At 44.8% G+C, this 21089-nt stretch overlaps 1 protein-coding gene across 3 annotated transcripts in view; it reads left to right on the forward strand.

Annotated features, from left to right (window-relative positions):
* Positions 1-21089, forward strand: part of CFAP210 (cilia and flagella associated protein 210) — a 232028-nt gene that overhangs the window by 35760 nt on the left and 175179 nt on the right. For all 3 annotated transcript variants that reach the window (XM_085645348.1, XM_085645349.1, XM_085645350.1), the window contains one exon: positions 694-914. In XM_085645348.1, the coding sequence (XP_085501474.1) occupies positions 694-914 (221 nt within the window). The remainder of the gene's footprint in view (positions 1-693; positions 915-21089) is intronic.

The following is a 21089-nucleotide window of genomic DNA, read 5'->3' on the forward strand; positions in this document are numbered from 1 at the left end:
AAGCCTGAACCCTTTCACTGTCTTGGTAACCATGAAAGTCCTGTTCTTTGGTCAAAAGGTTATTATGCAATAGTGATGGGTATTCATCTGCTACTATATATTCCATTATATAATGTATAAATGCTCTTAGTTTTGTTCTGCGCTTTTGCACCATTTGGTTGTCGTACTGTTGTTACATGTCTGGTGTTTCTCTCTCTCTGTCCACAATGCTATAGAATCCTAAATCTATGCCTTTGACCTCACTTTCTATGCTATTCCTGTTTTTTCAGCTCAGAATGTAGAAGGGTCAGACAGAGCTTGCCCATCTTGCTAGCTGGCAAGTCATGCCTTCCAACATACCACAGTGTTTTTGTGTCATTATATTGTGCTCACTAATATCATAGCTGATGTCACACATTTGCCATAAGTGATGTCATGCATGCTGTTATCAGTAAGTGAAGGTCATAATGTTACTTTAATATGTTTCTCTGAATAGAACACCATAAATTGCAATTTGGCTAACCCAGTTTCCTGTAGACAAATTGTCTTCATGCAAATGGTAACTTGGGTTGAACATTCAAGTTGTTGACTGTCAAGAGTTGTCACACATTGCAGCCTACCAAAATGCTGACATTTTATTAAAATACTAATATCTTCCTGCTGAGCTGCTCTATCAACAGCATTGTTAATGATATTCCATTGTTTCCATTGCAGCTGGCCGGCCTCTGGAAAATGAGCAGCCAGGATCATTATTCCCAAAAGGTATTGATGTTCGTCAGATGACTCTGCTTCCAAAGGCAGAGTGGGAAAGAATTCAAAACAACCTCAACACTTTGGACAAAGAAGCTAATCGGATTTGTGCCGAAAAAAGAGAAAAGGAAGCTTTGCATCAGCGTTCCAAAGAAGTTGTGAAGCACTGGACTAACACCATTGCAGTAAGTGCAACATAATGAAGCTTATTTTGATTTTATAGACGAGTGCCCCATATGTGGATATTTATGATGTGCTGATATCTATAGTTAAATAAAATAGAAAGACCTTGTGTACAGCATTCAAATTATTAACTTATGAAAATGACCAAGAACAATCAATTAATTGATCATCGTTATATTTAACTATATGAATATACATTGTTGTTCAATTAGATGTAAATAAGATCATTAAGAAGTTGCATACACAGAATAACAATAGGACAATTATATCCATAGAAATGCATTAGTAACATTTTAAATAGTATCTACAAACAATGAAAAAAGGGGGCAGTGTCCAACATGTTGCTGTGCAAGGGCACCCGTATGGAGTTCCGCTGCCCGAAATAGCAAATGGGCAGATCTGGCTGGCACCCCACTGCTTAGACCCCTTATTACAGAGGGGTACATATCAGCGAAGTCTCCAGCGGCTGGGACTGCCCTCCACTGATGGTGGCTGCCGTGGTGGAAGGACTCGGATGCTGTGGGGCTGTGAACATAGCCAAGATGGGGTCGCAGTGAAGCCTGTGGAATAGTTCAAAGGCGCGATCCCCGGACAGAGAACCAGAATGCGGAGCGGGGACCACATCTTCATTCTAAAAGAAGTTAAGGAAGCCATCCACACATTCCTCAGCACAAATGACATACCTGGCGCTTCCATAACTTTACTCTGGGACACTCAAGTGGTCCTGCGGTGTGCTTTCATAGCCATTCTCTGCATGATTTAACAAAGATAGAAAGGATAAGCACACCAGCCTGGAAACCCAGGTGAAGGAACTGTAGGAGGCCCATAAACATTCAGGCTCTCATAAAGTGAGGAGGCAACTAACACTAGCTAGAAGGCAATTTAAAGCACTAGCTATGGACAAAGCAGAGTATACTCTCCTCCATACAAGCAGAAATAATGTGCGGGGGCAAGAAAGCAGGACGACTTCTTGCCCACCGGCTGAGGGCCCAGGCACACAATAGAGAAAAACTAAGGTTTGGGGACCGCAGGGCCAACACGTGCAAACAAATGAATCTGTGGCACAGAAATTTGAATGCTTTTATGCTGACTTATACAGAGCAGAAGTACTAAATTATAAGGGCCCCACAGAATATGTGGCACGCACATCCACTGTGTACCTACTGGCTGTCAATGCCCTCCAGCTGGAGACGGACATATGGGAGGATGAAGTCCTCACAGCTCTGCTTCAAGCAGGCCAGGCCCCAGGGCAAGACTGGTTCACCACCGACTTTTACAAAACCTTCACTGCACACTTGACACCTATCCTCACCCGCCTCTATAACTCCTTCAGTGACAGGGGCACACTCACTGACAAGATAGGAGGGGCACTATCACTGTAACCCCTAAGCCTGGAAAGATCCCACCCCCTGCTCATTGTATAGGCCTATCTCTCTCTTAATGTAGTTGCCAAGATTTTCACGAACACCCCGTGGCGCAACTTAGCCCTTATATGCAAGGGTTGGTCGATCCCAACGAGCCTGGATTTATACTCAAAAGAGGCTGCAATGTCAATCCGAAACGACTCCTGCAACTTATAAATAAAATGCACTGTTCCCGGATCACAGCTCTTCTGCTATTGATTGAGGCTGAGAAAGTGTTTGACTGTGTGCACTGGCCTTTCCTCCAGCTCATAATGGCTAAGGCAGGATTGGGCACCAGTTTCCGGAAGTGGATATGGTGCAGTTGATCAAAGCCCACAGTCACTGTAAGGGTTAACGGATTGACATTGTGATCCTTCCAAATCGCAAGGAGAACGAGACAGGCTGCCCCTTATCCCCACTCTTGTTTGCCCTATATATGGAACTATTTGCTGAATGGATCTGTAAATACCCCCGGGTATCACTATGGGTCGCCAGGAACATACGATCGCACTTTATGTGGACGATGTAATGATCGCACACACGGAGCACCACAGCATGATACCCCCACTTTTGCAGTAGCTTAAGACCTTTGGCAAAGCTTCAGGTTTCACAATCAACATACAGAAATCACAGGCCCTGAACCTCAATATTTCTCAGAGCAACAGACTTTAGCTAGAGCGTCTCTGTCTGTTCCTATGGGCTACACGGGGAGTCCAATATTTAGGCCGTCAAATATAATAGAATACCGACAATTAAGATGAACCTCTTCCAACGATTCTCTATACCAGGCTTCTCCAACGAGTAGCTCGTAAGATACTGGTAGCTCTCCAGTTACCTGTGAGTATCTCTCCTCTGTGCAGCCGAGCCTACTAACTTAGAAGCTTTTGCTTGGTTGAATTAATATATGTATACCAAAATTGAGAACGAGTATTCAAGAGGAAATTGTGTGTATTTTTAAAACTCATTGGTTGGTATTCAAGGGTCATATTTGCATGATAAAATCATCAGGCATAATAGGGAAGACTAATTACTAAAATAATCAATTTGGTACGAGGGCCATTGCAGATATGGTGCTTATGTGTTACCCATGTAGAGGCATTCACAATTAACCAAATCTGTTTTTTTGTTGTTTTTTTATCTAATCCTGGCAACTCTGCCTCGTGCACCAAACTGATCACTGCTAGAAGCCTTGCATATGGTGGCCACTAAAGTAATCTTGTCTAACATGGTCACCATTACAACTGTGGTAGTATGAGTAGCTTGGGATGTTTTTAATTCAACTTAAGTATTTCTGATTGCTAAAAAGGTTGGCGACCCCTGCTCTATACCATGCAGGCCCACCCCTTACAACCTCTCTCACACATCATTGGGAAATTGCAGATACTGATTGAATCATACATTTGGGACGGTAAGAGGGCAAAAATGATGAAGAAACAAGCCTCCTTACCTGTGGCAGAGGGTGGCCTGGGCATTCCCAATCTGACCCATTACTACTAGCAGCCCAACTGCGATTTTATAGTGGAATGGAGTAGGACACATGTAGAAAAGCACTGGGGTTTTATTGATCAATCGATGGCCGGGATCCATATATGGAAAATCCTTTGGCTGCCCAAAAAACACCGTCCACCCGGGGTAAGGGCAACCATAGGGACATGAGATAGGATTAAATTGTATCAACACAGACATCCTTGGGTCTAGACTTTACAAAACTGAACATGCCGAGTGACAGACTAGAGTCTCACACTATTCCCTAGTGTGAGAAATCCCTTTCAGGACGAATGCCCTCACCCATCGAAGGTGGCATGCTTCATCATTTGGACATCTCCTCTTTAGTGGGAAAACCTAGTCCCACCAAGGGCTACAACCTCTTCTCTGAGAAGAGGGAGCTCAGAGATGTTTTAAATGGACCTACCCTATGGGAGATACACTAAATCCCATAGATGAGAGATGCTCAAAGATAAATGGTGAGGACGCAGCGCAAAACAATAGAACTAGTGAAATGGTGAAGCTAAAACTACCTAGTCAGGAACAAAAAGATTCTTTAATAGCTTGTTCCTCCTGACAGGATTAAAAATACAGTGCAAGAAGCAGTATGGATATAAACTGCTCTGTGTTCAAAAAGAGGGGTCTACATGTTTCTGCCCTAGGTGATCCGAAGAATATCTGGGTTTTCGTCAGGACTTTAAGAAGATTGCTGCTGCCTGGTGGAAAAGACTGTGTATAAGTAGTGGTAATATCAAACCAGTTATCCCATCAGTTTCAGTTTTCGGATATTACTGGTTGTGCCTATAAAAGTGAGACAAAAAAAAAGAAGGGGAGAAAACAAAAGAACTTTTTATCAATCAGTCACTCATGTTATGTTTTAGATTAAGTAAGGAATGAGGAGTATGTCTTTTCTTGTTGCACTCAACCAAAGTTCTTGGACAAGTGGCCACACCTAAACCTGGCGACAGCTCAGGGTAGGGGGCCCGCTCTGTGAACAAAGGGGATGATGTTGTGTCAAACACCCATCAATATGTTGACACTGCTCCCATCTTCAATTACGTGTCTAAGCCTCTCAGGTATTCTAACTCACCTTCTTTGGCACTTCCCTAAACTACAACAATACTGAGTTGACATGATAGCCGATATTAACAAAATATATGACACAGCTATCCCTAAGTTTCCCAGCTGCATTCTGCAGCGGCTCCCCAACACCCTGACTTACCCTTTATGTTTGGCGATAGGAAGACGATAATCCTAGCGCTCCACGCGGCCAAACAAGTTATTTTGCCCAAGTCGGGCACAGAGACAACACTATCTCATACTGACTGGCTACGTAAACTATGGGACTTATTAGGCATGGAAAAATTGACAGCTGTTGTAGACCATAAACTCCTACCATTTTGTGAGAACTATCCAGAAGTTCAAGTTCCCGGCATAACTGTGGATGCTTAGACTCAGAAGCACAGAGTCCAATAATGAGTGACTAAGAAAAAATGGACTAGGGATTTCCATGCTCTTCCAGCAACCTAATACCAATGGTTCCCCACTGCATCTAGAAATGTTGAGCAGTTCCCTTCCCTTCCCTCACTATCCTTTACAATCCCTTCCCTCCTCTCCCCCCACACATTGGACTGGATTCATCTGCTCCCCCCAAGATTTCCCCCTTCGTGTTACCCACCCTGGTTTGTCTATTTTCTTCCCTTAGTATTATACCTTGCTGGCCAGTGGATGTAGATGAAGTCCATGTTTGTATTTAAAAAAAATTTATTTTTTTATTAACCAGGTGTCAGCATCCATAAACATTTACATAATCATAGATTGAATTACATGTTTCACTGTGACTTTCACAATCTGCGACTTATAGATATGTTAGAATAATACTAATACAAGTTGTGTTCGCCTGTAAAATCGCCCTCCCCCAACCCTTCCCCTCCTAGCTATTCAATGCCTCCCCATACACCCTATAATCTTCCCATTGTTGCCAAGCTTTCCCCCATTTTCTAGGGCATCCTCGACTCTCATAGATTGTCTTTTCCACGCACAGCACCAATCCAGATCTCTTTTCTATTGGGACACTATTGGCGGCTGAATTGCCCCCAATTGCCCCCCATGCCTCTGCAATATTCCTCTTGGCGACCATTGCAGCCATCTGTAGCCAGATCATATATCCCCGGCTCTCAAATCTCTTAAATGGCTCCCTATCGAAGGCAGATCTGTCTATAAAACCACCTGCATTACTCATAAAGTCCTCCACCAAAACACTCCCCAGTACCTCTCAAAGAAACTCCTCATTGCGGGCTCCACTCGACCTCTGAGAAGCACCAACACCCTCCTCGTAATCCCACCTCTGCATAAAAAGAAAGCCACACAATCTCGCTCCTTCTCTGGCAATGCCCCTACTATCTGGAATGCCCTCCTAAAAAACCTTCTCTTTAATCCCTCCTATTCCAGTTTCAAAAAAGACCTCAAAACCCACCTCCTCAATTATTATTGGGGATCCTAACCTGTGTCCTACACCTGATCTCTTATCACCATACTATATTTGTTCAGTAATATGTGTCCTTTTTCCTGTACACCATCTACCTAATTACTTGAAATGTATAGCCCCAGCCCCTGTTTATCTATCTTGATTTGCATAATGCTTGTGTTGTTTTTACTTTGTATATTTCAAATGTTTGTTGCTTTACCTTTCATATGCTTTTATACCTTATTTGCCTTATACTCTCCTTATCTTGTAAAGCACTCTGATACATCTGGGTCTAGCCAGCGCTATATAAAACTTTCAAAATAAATTCTTTGATATTTGGGCCAAATCTGTTCCCCAGAAACGCCCAGTATATGCCACCTGGTGTCCAGGGGGACTTCCTGTTCTATTACATCTGACATAATTCGAACTACCTTCTTCCAATAGTTTTGTATGATCGGGCAGTCCCACAAGATATGGAAGAATGTGCCCCTCTGAGTACACCCCCTCTGACATTCCTCAGTTAATATCTGCCCCAGCTTAAACATAAGTGTGCTGGTATAATAGGACCTATGCTGTATCCTCAGCTGGATCAATCTAAATCGTGCCCGGATAGCCACCTCGCAAGGACTCTGCACTGCCTCTGCCCAATCACCATCCTCTAGCAATCCCACCTCGGATTCCCACGCCTCCCCCAACTTTATCAGTAAGTCTAGTGAATTGTTTAATATTTTCTTATATGTGCAGGACAGTGTTTTCTCCGGAACTGGGTCCAGCAATAACCTATCCTCTATTGGGCTAAATTCAGGAATCTGATCATCATCTTTGAGGTACCTGCCCAGCGCATGCTTCAATTGCAAGTATCTGTAGTGTTCTGTGGGTGTCAATTGAAAATCTATCTGTAGTTCTGAGAACGACCGCACCGCCTGTCGCCGCCTCACGTCTTCCAGACGTATGATATCTATTAATTTCCATTTCGAGAAGCCCTGTAATTGCCCCACCTCCCGAAGCCTTTCACTAGTCCACAGAGGAGTCTGTTCCGTCAGCTGGCCAGCCCAACCCAGGAACCGATTAGCCTTGACCCATTCTGTCAACACTGTCTGAGTGTGCGGGGGCATTCCACCCTATCTCTCCCGGCCATACAGTGCCCTTAAATAGCCGCCGGCCCCCATCGCCTAGTGGTCCACCCTGTACGCCGGGTCATTCCTATCTGCAAAAGCCCAGTCATTAATGACCATTAGGTGTGACACCCAATAATACTTTTGAAGGTCTGGGATGGCTAATCCTCCCTCATATACCCCCTTCTGTAATTTGGTCAGTGCGATCTGTGCGCCGCCCACCCCTCCCCCCCCGTCCCATAACAACATTCTCAACTCGCTATCCACATCTCTGAAGAATTTGTCTGGTATCTGACAGGGAGTGTTTTGTGTTACATACAATAATCGTGGTAAGGACATCATCTTGAAGAGGACCGCTCTTCCCATAAGGGCGATCGGTTATTTCCTCCAGTGGGCGACATCTCTCTTCAGGCAATCCAGTTGTGGCTTTAGATTCCCCGCCAAAAATGCTGTATATGTTTTTTCTATCTGTATGCCCAGATATTTAAACCCATCTTTAATCTAGAGCTTGGAGTCAGCACCCAGCTGTGGTGGTGGCCCATTCGACAACATATATGGGAGGGACTTATCCCAATTGATCCGGTATCCAGAGTACCCCTCAAAAAGTTTTAAAATCGGTCATGTTTGTATTTTTATATTCCTTTGAAACCAATAAAAGAGATTCAAACCTAAAACAGTGAAAAAAGGCTCAACACCTATATGTGATACCAGGACATGAGATCATTTTATTTCAAGCATATTTTTTAAAGATAGAAACCTAGTTCCTATAAATTCAGTGTTAGCAGTAAGATGGTTTCTTGCATACATTACACTGCACTCAGTTCATATTTAAGAGATCATAAGGGAGATGGCTAGAAATTAATTGGGAAAGCACCAGGATATCCTTATGGTCCTTAGTGGTGTGTTCCCAAGATTGTTGTCTGCCGTTTAGCCCCTACTGATAGTGTTGAGTATTAGAGAAATCGACTAGGATGCTGGCTAATTATCTTCTTTTGAAATTTTGGTTATTTGTGCTTTGGCAGCATCAGAGGCAAATGGTTGCCTTGGTATCGTAAGCTGGAAGGAATTATTAACTTCAATGAAATAACATTTCCTCTTTTTCTTCCCTTTATGTAAGAGTGCTTTCATGGATTTGCATTATGTGACACTACATACCACCACTGTAAGCATGTTGCAGTGATCATTTTTAAGCAAAATCTGCTGTTTACTCTATTGCGGTACAAAAGGGGGTGGTGATGGACGGAGCATCAGAACCAATCAAACACTCACACCCAGTCAACAGATCTGGGTTTGATCCATCACCGTTCTTTAGCCCACTCTGCCACCCCAGTTCAGACATGGCCATGTGCAAATCAGTCTGACCCTGTGCCTCATGGGAACAGTCCAGCCCGAACTGCCAAGCCATGCCTTCCCTGTACCGGAAACCAGCTTCCTAGGACCGGTTTCTGGCATTTCAGCCGTTTTCAGCCAGGCTTGCTTGAATCCAGTGGCAAAGTGAGCATGTCTGAACTGGGGTGGCAGAGTGGGCTAAAGAACGGTGATGGATCAAACCCAGATCTGTTGACTGGTTGTGAGTGTTTGATTGGTTCTGATGCTCCGTCCATCACCACCCCCTTTTGTACCGCTTTGTTCGCCATAAGTTGGCAGGGTATGCTCAGACGTGAGTCCCTTGCTCACTTTGCCACTGGATTCAAGCAAGCCTGGCTGAAGATGGCTGAAATGCCAGAAACCGGTCCTAGGAAGCTTGTTTCCGGTCCAGGGAAGGCATGGCATGGCAGTTCGGGCTGCACTGTTCCCATGAGGCACAGGGTCAGACTGATTTGCATATGGCCATGTCTGAACTTGGGTGGCAGAGTGGGCTAAAGAACGGTGATGGATCAAACCCAGATCTGTTGACTGGTTGTGAGTGTTTGATTGGTTCTGATGCTCCGTCCATCACCACCCCCTTTTGTACTGCTTTGTTCGCCATAAGTTGGCAGGGTATGCTCAGACGTGAGTCCATTGCTCACTTTGCCACTGGATTCAAGCAACCCTGGCTGAAGACGGCTGAAATGGCAGAAACCGGTCCTAGGAAGCTTGTTTCCGGTCCAGGGAAGGCATGCTTGGCAGTTCGGGCTGCACTGTTCCCATGAGGCACAGGGTCAGACTGATTTGCATATGGCCATGTCTGAACTGGGGTGGCAGAGTGGGCTAAAGAACGGTGATGGATCAAACCCAGATCTGTTGACTGGTTGTGAGTGTTTGATTGGTTCTGATGCTCCGTCCATCACCACCCCCTTTTGTACTGCTTTGTTCGCCATAAGTTGGCAGGGTATGCTCAGACGTGAGTCCCTTGCTCACTTTGCCACTGGATTCAAGCAAGCCTGGCTGAAGACGGCTGAAATGCCAGAAACCGGTCCTAGGAAGCTTGTTTCCGGTCCAGGGAAGGCATGCTTGGCAGTTCGGGCTGCACTGTTCCCATGAGGCACAGGGTCAGACTGATTTGCATATGGCCATGTCTGAACTGGGGTGGCAGAGTGGGCTAAAGAACGGTGATGGATCAAACCCAGATCTGTTGACTGGTTGTGAGTGTTTGATTGGTTCTGATGCTCCGTCCATCACCATCCCCTTTTGTACCGCTTTGTTCGCCATAAGTTGGCAGGGTATGCTCAGACGTGAGTCCCTTGCTCACTTTGCCACTGGATTCAAGCAAGCCTGGCTGAAGACGGCTGAAATGCCAGAAACCGGTCCTAGGAAGCTTGTTTCCGGTCCAGGGAAGGCATGGCTTGGCAGTTCGGGCTGCACTGTTCCCATGAGGCACAGGGTCAGACTGATTTGCATATGGCCGTGTCTGAACTGGGGTGGCAGAGTGGGCTAAAGAACGGTGATGGATCAAACCCACATCTGTTGACTGGTTGTGAGTGTTTGATTGGTTCTGATGCTCCGTCCATCACCACCCCCTTTTGTACCGTTTACTCTATTGCAACGGAAGCCTTTGGTTCTGACCAATGAGAGTGTATGCAGTTGCCCCATATAGTCCTTTGTCTAGTTTGCCCATTGTGCTTTCTCCAGTCTAGCAGGCATCACCATTGCACCCTGCCTTTGTTTTTATCCCAGCATCTGTCCAAGCAGTATCGACATGATACCACACAACTTAATCTGCGCAGATGGTCCAGTAGACGCACTACTACCACAGCTGAGGCAACCTAAAGTACGTACCCTCCATTGAAGAGGACAAAGAGCAGCAGCGCCCCCCTCCTTTGTCCCTTTTTAGGTCTTGCCTGAGCCAGCGCATGCGCTGCGAGACATTTAGTAAGTGGGCTTCTAAAAGTGCTACCACACGCTTTTGCTGGCCTAGGGCTGGCGGCTATGCGCGTGGGCGCGCGCGCAGCCGCCAGCAGCCGCCAGCTTTCAGCGCCCGATCAGGCGCTATCTGGCTTCCCTCTCGCTTGCTCTCTCAACGCTCCCCCACCCCTCCCCCGCCGCATCTCGCGTTCATTGGAAACATATGTGCAAACGCGCTGCTTTCCCTTTCGCCGCGGCGGGCGCTTTCGCGCGCACCACTTTCAAAGCCGGGCTTGTCAGGTAGCTTTATTTTTAAGGGTTCCTCGTGTATTCGAATTTCTTTGTTAAAATATCTAAGGCTTATGAAAAATGATTTTCAAGGAATTTATTATTTTTTGCACATTGCTCCGCAGTCCTTGTTCTACATTCTAGCCCTGATGCAATAACCTTTCAGCGGTAGGAACTGGAGTAAAATCCGCCCATTCCGTATCCCAGCAAAAATGGTAAAGTAGGTTGCCCGATTTCTACACCAGCCCCAAGTTTTGGACAATGCCTTCTGGTTACATAGTTTGTTTGCATCTCAAATCCCATAATCTCTTTTGTTGACTTATCTGCATTCATCACACAGCACAGCGCTGGTCTTGCCATCAGAGGCGCAACCTTAAGTAGATAGTCACGAGGCTCCGGAAATTTGTAGTGCACATGTGCTTTTTTCTGTTTTTCATTTAGTCACGAATTGGCATCGGCGCTAATGTTTTATTTTTACTCGACACTACTTTGTGAACCGCTGTCCTCTTCCTGTCACTGCCGATAATAAAACGGAAGCATGCAAAACCGTCAGCGCTGCTCCACCCCGTCCGTAACCATCTGCTTTATGCATTGGGAATGGAAAAATCATTTTCGGGCTGTCGTACAGGAAACTGTCGCGGAGGGATTCACTGACGCGGACGCACCACTTACCTCGGCACAGAAGCGGATAAACTTAGTGAAGGGGCTGGGTCCAGCGCCCTGGGGTCCCAGGTGTTCGGCGAGTGTCCCAAGCAGGTGCTGCTCCTCGTTGAGGTGTCTCTGCAATGCCACTCGCTCCCTCCTCCTGGGCGCGCCCCATGCTCTGTCTTAACTAGCCTCTCCTCTCTCACGCTACCAGCCCCCGATGGCTGCTGAGCTCAGAGTTTCCACCTCTCTTCTTCCACCTCCGCTCAATCTAGCCTTGTTCGCCTCCTCGACTTGTCCCTCACTTGTCTCACTCTCACCGTTTCTTCTTCATTTTCTTTCTATTCTGTGACCCTCTTTCCTTGTATTCCTCTGTATCTCCTTAATCCCTGCTTTCCTGCCCCAGCCTATTTCCTTTCTCCTACACGTCTTCTGTTTTTTACCCCTGCATATTGCTCACAAGTGTCATTCTTTGTTTCTATCTCTATATCTCCCTCCCTTCACGCTTTGTCCTCTCATCTTTATATTAGTCACCCTCCTTTCTCTCGCTCTCATTTTTTTCTTTCCTTCGGTTTACTCTTCTGTCCCTCTTTTCTTTCATCCTTCACTTGACTTTAAAATGTTATCTGGTTTTCCCTATCTATCCCCTCACCCTTTCTCATTGCATTTTCTATGTTAGGCTAATTTCTCCAACCCATCTCTCTATTCCTATTTCCTTCGCCTTTCACCCCTCCCTAGCCAGCCTGCCTGCATAACTTCCTTCCACCGTTTGCATCTTTCTTACTTGCTTTCTTTGTCGTTCATTGTGTTCAGTCTCTCATTTTAACACTTGTAATAACATACTCTGTGCTAACTTTGTACTAGCCAATTTAGCCCGGGATGCTATACATTGGAGTTTTTTTTAAGTAATTTCGAAGGCTGAGTAAAATTTGTTTTCAGTTTCAAATTTTAAGACACAAGAAAGGGCACTGGGGGGCCATTGGAGGTGAGGAAGGTTTCTTTCTGTGAAGCATCTTAAAAGAGGTCACACAACCAAGCGAAAGTAACAAGCATCTGAATTTCTGGGTTGAAAGTGCATTGAAAATCAAAGTGTGGGATTTGGTCATCTTTTGTTTTAGATTGTGGAATTTCATATATTTCTAATGTAAGGCGCACATAATCTAAAACTGATTTTCCATGGCTACAGGTTAGTAATTTATTCATCCTACGATGCTATCCTACCGCCAACATTGTCTGTGCTGGTCCAGTCCCTCCCAATATAAGCACAGCACCAGCTCAACATCAACACAGCACCACCTCCTCATCAGTGCACCACCAAATCAGCATTAGCTCAACGCCATGTCTGCAGCATCACCTATGCACCAGTGCATCAACTTTGCACTAAGACAGCACCAACTCAGCATCACTGAGCAGCACTCAACACTACCTGAGCACCAGCACAGCACCACCCGAGCACCACCACATTATCACTTGGCATCATCTCCGCACCAACACACCACCACTCAACACTACCTCAGTATCATTCAGCATCACCTCTGCACCAGCACACCACTACTTCAGCATCACTCCGCACCACCTCAGCCTGCCCTCGGAATCTGGCATCTGTTGATTCTCCCCTAGTGTCCGTCTGCTGCTCGTGTTGTAATTTAGGTACTATTTCCCAACCTCCACCCTCCCAATGTTTATATTTCCCCCGCCACCCGCATAGCAAAATTTAGTTATAATAAGCATTAGAAAAGACAGGAAGACGTTGCCAGCATTGGAAAGAAGAAAAAAAAAAAGACATTTTTAATGATCATTCTTTTTTAATAGGGTCATTTAGTTGTTCATAATGTCTTCTGTGTTATATCTACTGTAACAAAAATACTTATAACACTTTTTTATTGCAACTTTTTAACATGCTTCACAGCAGCCACACTGCTCTACAACAAATCTTAAAAACATTGCCAAAGCCAATAGCTCTGGCTAAACACTTATGAGGACCTAAACTCGAGACCTATTGGCTATGCCAATGCTTGTTATGTATGCCATGCACTGCTAAGGAAGAGACTACACCTATGCCAGTGAATGGATGGATATGTTAATGGATGAACTAACTAATTAGTGAATAAATGTGCTAATAAATAATTTTATATGTTATTAGAAGAACAACAAATACACAAAGGGTGATGGGAGGGTGCTTGCTATAAGTCTAACCACTGACAATCGTTCAGGATAGCACTCCAACTCATTATTCTTTTGCCTACCATGCCACCTCATATTAGAGGCAGCCATGTGCAAATCAGTCTTGGTGCTGCTCCAGTGGGAACAGTCCAGATCAAACTGCCAAGTCAATTAAAGCAACCAGAGACTAGGTTTGCCGTGATTGGGGCTTTTCAGTCGGGTGTAGCTTGGTTCCAGTGGCACAGTGATCAAGGGAGCAGGGTAAAGACTGATTTACATATAGCTGGGCCTAATCTAAGGTGGCATGGTGGGAATAAGAACGCTGGGTTTGACTGCTACCCAAACGTTTGCCAGTGGTTAGACTTATTGCAAGTATCCTGCCATCACCTTTTCTATGTTTGATGTGCCGCCTTAAGTGGCCCAGGGTATGTCCAGATGTAGGTCCCTTGCTCACTGTGCTACTGGAACCAAGCTGCACCCAACTAAAGAGCCCCAGTCAGGGTGAAACTGGTCTTGAGTTGCTTGTGTTCCAGTTCGGAGAGGACCTGGCTTGGCAGTTTGGACTGGACTGTTGCCACTGTAGCAGGACCAAGACTGATTTGCATATGACTGGATCTAATCAGAGGTGACATGGTGGCCTAAAGAGCAATGGACTGCAAGGCTACCCCGAGCGGTGTGTTCATCTATTTCCACATGCATGCACTCATTTATGTGTACGGAGTTTACTTCTTCAACCAAGTGTTCCACCATCAATCATTTACCTTAGCCACTTATTTTAGCATGTTTTCTTCTATTAATCACACACACAAAAGGTGATGGACAAATGCTTGCAATAAGTCAGTTAGACTTATTGCAAGCATTTTCCATCACCTTTTGTGTGTTTGATTCATCAGGATGGAGCGGTCTCTCGCACCTCTCCTAAAAGCACTGGAGGCCTGTGCATTCTCGAGCCTATCTGTCTAAGACAGCTAGTTTAGAGAAGTTTAAAATGCGCATGTCTGGCTGGCCATCTCAAATGGCTGGCCAAAGAGACAGGTGCACTTTAAACATAAGTGCACAGCTCCATGCTGCCAGTCTGCAGCACTGGCCCCACCCCCTCCTGACACTCGGTTCAGGGTGGGTTGCTTCGAAACAAAATGGTAATAAATAAACTTTAATACCATTTTATTTTTTAGCTGCTCTGGGGAATTTTTTTAGGGGGGGTGACGATCCACCGCTCTCACGAGGAGCCGCTCCTGTCTTCCTGAAGCTGCTTTGTGCATAATTTGCTACGATAGAAGACTTTCAGATGATTTTATGTGACTTGAGTCACAAACGTCATGCGGGCTCACTCTCTGGTGCAAAAGGACCTCCTTCAAAAGATAAACAATATCCTGGGACACATTTCGATAGAACTCCACTATATGGTGCTATTTACTGCTAAGTAATATTATCTGCTTCATCATGAATATATCACAATGAAGGTGAACTGGGAAAAATCTGTGGTGTACCCCCTGCATCCGAACGCTACCCCTCAGGAGGTCTGGATTGGTGACCAGGAAATCAGCTGGACCGCGGAGGCCCCTCATTATCTGGGGATTCGTTTATATCATTCACCCACCGACATCTTCGAGGGTAACCATCGTAGGGCACTCGCCAGTATACGATCCACCATCGGGTTTTGGCGGAATCTCCCGCTGGCCCCGATTGGCCGAGTGGCCCTCGCGAAGATGATTTTGGTTCCACGACTACTTTATTATTTCACCAACCTTCCAGTAATCCCACCCCGTTCCTTCTTTAAAGATTTGGACACACTTCTGGGGTCCCTGATATGGGGCAAAGGACGACACAGAATCGCACTGGCAAAATTAAAACTACCCACGACACAGGGGGGCCTTGGAGCCCCATCATTCGAGGCCTATTTCCTGGCGGCGCAGCTTCAGTGGCTCTCTTATTGGACGGCTGACAGGTACACGTCCGAAACATACACAGTCGCGGGCCGGGTAGCGACGCCGGAACTGTGCCGCCTGCTCATACTGGGATCCCGTCCCACAGGGACTTGTCCCCTCCAGGTGGGGGTAGCCCGGAGGTGTATCCAACGCATACACCGCATGACGCCAGACCGACCCCCGTATACGCCGCTGTGCCACTGGTGGGCTGGCGTAGAAACACCCAATTCTTTACTCCTGCCATGCTCCGGGAATGGACATCCAGGGATGTCACCGAAGCATAAATACTATTCGAAGAGGGACAACTTAGGCCATTCCAACAACTTATCGACGACTATGATCTCCCCCCGGGGCAATTTCTGCGGCACCGTCAACTCCTCAGCCACTACCGACCGTACTATGATCTTACACTAGGGGAGCCCCCCACACACCCAGTCCTCCATACGATATTACGAATGGGAGCGGGCCGCCACCTCACCACATGGCTGTATAAATCAATCAGGGAGTTGACACCTCCATTACTAGAACCTCTCCGGACTCTATGGGAGGGGGAGGTGGGACGGGCATTCCATGATAATCAGTGGGAAAGGGCACTCGAATTCCCCCAAAAAGTGTCCAGGAACGCCTGGTTCAAGAATATACAATTTTACATTCTACATAGGGCCTACTTGAAACCAGCACGCCTACAGCGTTTTTACCCTGATACAACTTTCCTTTGCCCCCGCTGTCAGGCGCAAGGTGCAGATTTCCACCATATGTTTCGGGCCTGTCCGGATATCCAGACCTACTGGGCAGCTATCCACACGACCCTCCGCGATCTTACCGGACTCCCCCATCTGGCCACATGGGTGTGTTGCGCGCTGGGAATAATTGGCCGGAGGAAACGTCACAAAGTGCCCATACGTTTTGTCTCCTTAGCGCACCTACTGGCTAAACGCTGCATAGCTATGCATTGGCGCTCCCCTTCAGGCCCCCCGATTGCAGCATGGGTGGGGGCGGTGCTCAAATGGGCCGCAGCTGAGGAGAATGCCCTGCGGGAGGAGGAAGCGAAAGGCATACGTAAAAACCCAATGTCCCTGGAATGGGCGCTCCTACTACATCAATTCAAACAGTCTCAGTCCCAGGATGATTCGAGCACAAGCGCGACAACCCCTAATATTACACAGCCGACTACGGTACAAGCCCACGCAGGCGGAACCCCCCCCCCGACAGTTCACACCTATCCGGGGGCTGGTGGGCTCCCGCACCCACCATCCCGACCCATTCGCCTATACTGCAAGCCCGTCTGTTCACCCATGTTCTAGGTAGGGGGAGGTAACCGTACCGCTACTTAGTTGCCTGAGGGGCCATACGTACCCTAGCCTGACTACACCATCTGAAAGTCCATGACGACCCCTAGTTCGATTCCCAGCCCCGGTTTGTTCTTTACTTGGCAAACACCTGCTATAACGCATACAGCATCCACATGAAGTTGAAGTAATTGTAAATGCCTATAATGCTACTAGCTGATTGGACATACATGTTTCATGTTAATGTGGTCAAATATCAATATGTAACACCTGTAATAATAAATGCCAATAAAAAAGAAGTTAATAATCATGAATATATCACAAAATCACAAAAACTCACAGAAGTGGCAGCACAAGGCCCTGAAAAGAGAGGGTCCACTGTCAAACAGCATGTCTGCTTCCCCTATGTGACAACCCTGATATGGTACACTCCACAGAAACACTGGAAAAATACATGAATACTATAATATTTAAATCACAACTGCACTATGGTAATCCTCACTAAGCTCCTTTAGTAGGAAATTTATATTGTTTTGACAACTGTAATTTTGTACATATTTTAAATTTTATTTAGGTAGGCCTGATAGACGCCTTGTGGGAAAGCTTATGTTCAACACAATAGGTCTGAGGTGGTTATGGTGACAAGATACTGATGAAGGTTATATGCCTGATTGTTTATAATGAAAAGGTTTCATAAAGGAAATAGGCCTTACATATTGATTATGAAAGGCATAAGTTAAAGTTAATAGGCATTTAAAGGTGGATTGTTATTACTCTATATTAAAGCCTACAGATTGGTATTTTATTACATAAATTTCACAGATTAACATTGTAGGGAAGGATGTTTGTGTTGGCTGCCCCCTGTGACAAACCCTAAGGGTTGAAAATTTACACTGTCATAATTCTTGGTAGAATTTCTTTGGAAGATCTGACAGGCTTAATCGCCATCTAGAATCTTTTTTTTAAAAAAAATACATACATAAATATATGTCCTTATGGATATATAGAGGGCCTTTGGGTCAGTCGGCTTCTGCCATTGGTCAAAGTGTCTTTTACACTCTGCGTCTATCCATGACAGTGCACTGCATGGAGTAATGGTTCAGCACTCATAAGTAATTGGTTCTCTTGCCCTGTGAATGATGACCGTTTCTGATCACGTGCACATCCACTTAAAAATGAGTGCACTTAGGCGTCAGGGCTGATTGACCAGTTATTTTGTTTTTAATTTTCTTCTCTTACAGTTCCCTTTTAATTTCTTAGTTCTCCTTTTTTCATTTAATTTTTTCTTAAGAGGACACTGCAGCTCAGTAGCCAATGCTAACAGGCTGTTTGCATGCAGCTCGTTTTAGCTGCAGTGCGACACATTCCGCGTGGCCACTTCCTTTACATCTGGCGAATATTATGAAATGCTATTGTCCATAGTGTATCATTGAATTACCATTCCAAGATGACCAGTTCGCTGGTTCTAAATGTATCGTTCATGCTGGAATTTTAGAACAGCGATAGACAATGGATGCATGAATGCATAGATGAGACACGGAGGTATGAATGATGACTTACTGAGTCCACCAATGACACAGACCTATTGGCATTGAAAATGCATTCATTGATAATTAAAAACTATATTCACTTCTCCTGATATGGTAGTGCATATTTTGTTCAAATATTGGAGTTTTCTGTGTGTTTTGTTAGCAACCATAGGAAGCAGCAGAATAACAAGAAAGAAATGTAAAAAAAACATAAGAGGAGGTGTGTTCATTTCAGTGATACGTCGAAATGTTTACAATTGCATTGCACTTCTGTTTTAAAAACTTTGTCTATAGCCGTTGTGTGTGTGTGTGTGACTAGCACTGCCTCATTGTACCTCTTCTGTGTGTTTCTTGTGTTAGTAACAAACTGTTCACTGCAGTGTGTGTGTGTGTGTGTGTGTGTCTGTGTGCGTGCAAGTACGTTTGTGTGTGTGTTTGTATGTATGTATGTATGTGTTCGCAAAGAAGCATGGACTCCCGCTGTTCATTTTGCTTCTGCCCTACTGCTGCTGCTGCGATGTATCTGCCCTGCCCCTTTTCTGGCTGCTCTGTTTTCTAAGCAAAGAAGTTCGAACAGCAAGCCATTACTGGCAGAGTTTAATGTGTGAAAGAATAAGTGACGGTGCCACAGCTCTACGAAGTACTGTGTGGCCGGCATTATAAAATGGCGGTGGGACGAAAACCAGGGCTGTGTAGTCTTTAATTCACCACTGGCCTCTTTTCTCCACTGCCAGACACTCATTGCCCTTTTATTTCACTCTTGCCAGTCTCAGCTTTCTCCCTTTGTGATGGTTTTCTTTCTCTTTATTGTTCTTCCTTCCCATTTGTGTGTGTTTTCCCTCTCTCGCTCTGGACAAAAGATACCGGTATCCAAGCAACTGAAGAGCAATCCCAGTCTAGTGGGTAGCATCTCACAGGGTTTCAGGATCAGCTGCCATCATTTCAGTACCACTACTGGAATTTTGGTAGGGAATGTTTCTTGTGTGTTTGATGTACAGATAAATATTGGGTGGCCACTGGATGTTAACCCCAAAAATGGCACTCAAACATACAAACAGCCCATTTCACGATGAGCTCCATTCAGCCCATCATTTCCAGTGGAATTCATAGTATACATGGATTATGTACTTTCATGCACCCAATCTGGAGGCCCATCAGGCATTTTTAGTTTTTTCTGGATCAATTTTAAAGGGTGTTCCCAAAGGTCCTGACACCGGTTTTGGGATACACTTCCATTGATATAGGAATCAAAGATCTCCCTTCCCTGAGTGATTAGATGGCCAATTCATTATTGAGATTAATTACGTTTTCTAGAGCTGGAAGAGTATTTAAAACTGCAAATCCCCCACAGTCATTGATTAAGGTAGAAAGGCGCATTCTACCAAATCCTTGCTGCTGAGTATTGATTGTTGCACACGCCAGCAGGTACACTATAGCTAGGAGATTATGGTTTAAGGCAGGGACCTAATGAAAACAGATCTGCAACAACCAGAGATCAGAATTACACTGAGTTCAATGTCTTCCTACAAATGGACAAGTCAAACTTTACATCATGGTTACTCGAGAAGTTAAACAAGAAGTAAATATTTAAATCCAAATCTGAAAAGACATTAAGGGCTAACGGAAAAACATTCCTTTCCTGCTCTATAATGATATTAAACTTTTCAGTTAATTTCTATAATGTGTGCCAGTATCAACAGATCATGTTCCAAATCCTGAAGTTCTTAGATTGTTCCTATTCCAATCTTCAGAACTTCAAAACAACAACGTCTAAATAACAATTTCTAGAAATATCACTGGCTAGCTACATGAAGTAGAGAATTTTTCATTTTGCAAATTCTAAATTATATACTAAAATTCAAGAATAAAAAAAACAGGTTTTCTGTTTCCTAATATGTTATTTTTTATATATATTCATTGTGTTTCTTGACATAATGGTTTAAACAGGATTTTTGTTGTCTCTCATTTACTGTCTTAAATTATAAACCTAATGCTCAGTACACAGAGAAAATAGTGTCAGCTTTTGAAGGAACTAACACTGGAAAATGCCGGGCAGATTGCTGCAGGCAAACGAAGACTCTTGTCAACAAGCATGTAGTGGATCTTCAACATGGCCTGTGTGTGTTCAAGTGAGAACAGCGATTGACACAAATCTAGTACTATGAGTGTGCATTGTAGAAGATGCACATGCGCTTATGTTCACATAGCCCCGTCGGATATTCAGGGCAAGAATTACAGATGTTGATGCTTTTCTAAAATACTATTCCCCATAACACAAGCCTGGAGCATTCTTGTTTATGTATGACGTGATTGCAGTAAAATTGTCTATTAGAGGGTAGGGAGCTATTAAAATGATTATCGCCTCAGTACTTTCAGTGACCCCCACCCCGAAGTAGGAAGAACTTGTCAAGAGTACAAGATATTCAGGTTTTGTCTATTTTCATTTTATCTGAGCTTGACATTGCCCAGTTTGCCAAATGCTGTTTTGAAGAGTTATTGCATGCTGAGTCATATTCCTTGACCTGAAGTCTCTGGATCTGAGTTAATTCAAACTTAGATTTTAGTTTAATGTAGTACTTTAATTTTCTTTCCAGCCTGGAT

Source organism: Triturus cristatus, chromosome 3_1, assembly GCF_964204655.1.
Source record: "Triturus cristatus chromosome 3_1, aTriCri1.1, whole genome shotgun sequence".
NCBI lineage: Eukaryota > Metazoa > Chordata > Amphibia > Caudata > Salamandridae > Triturus > Triturus cristatus.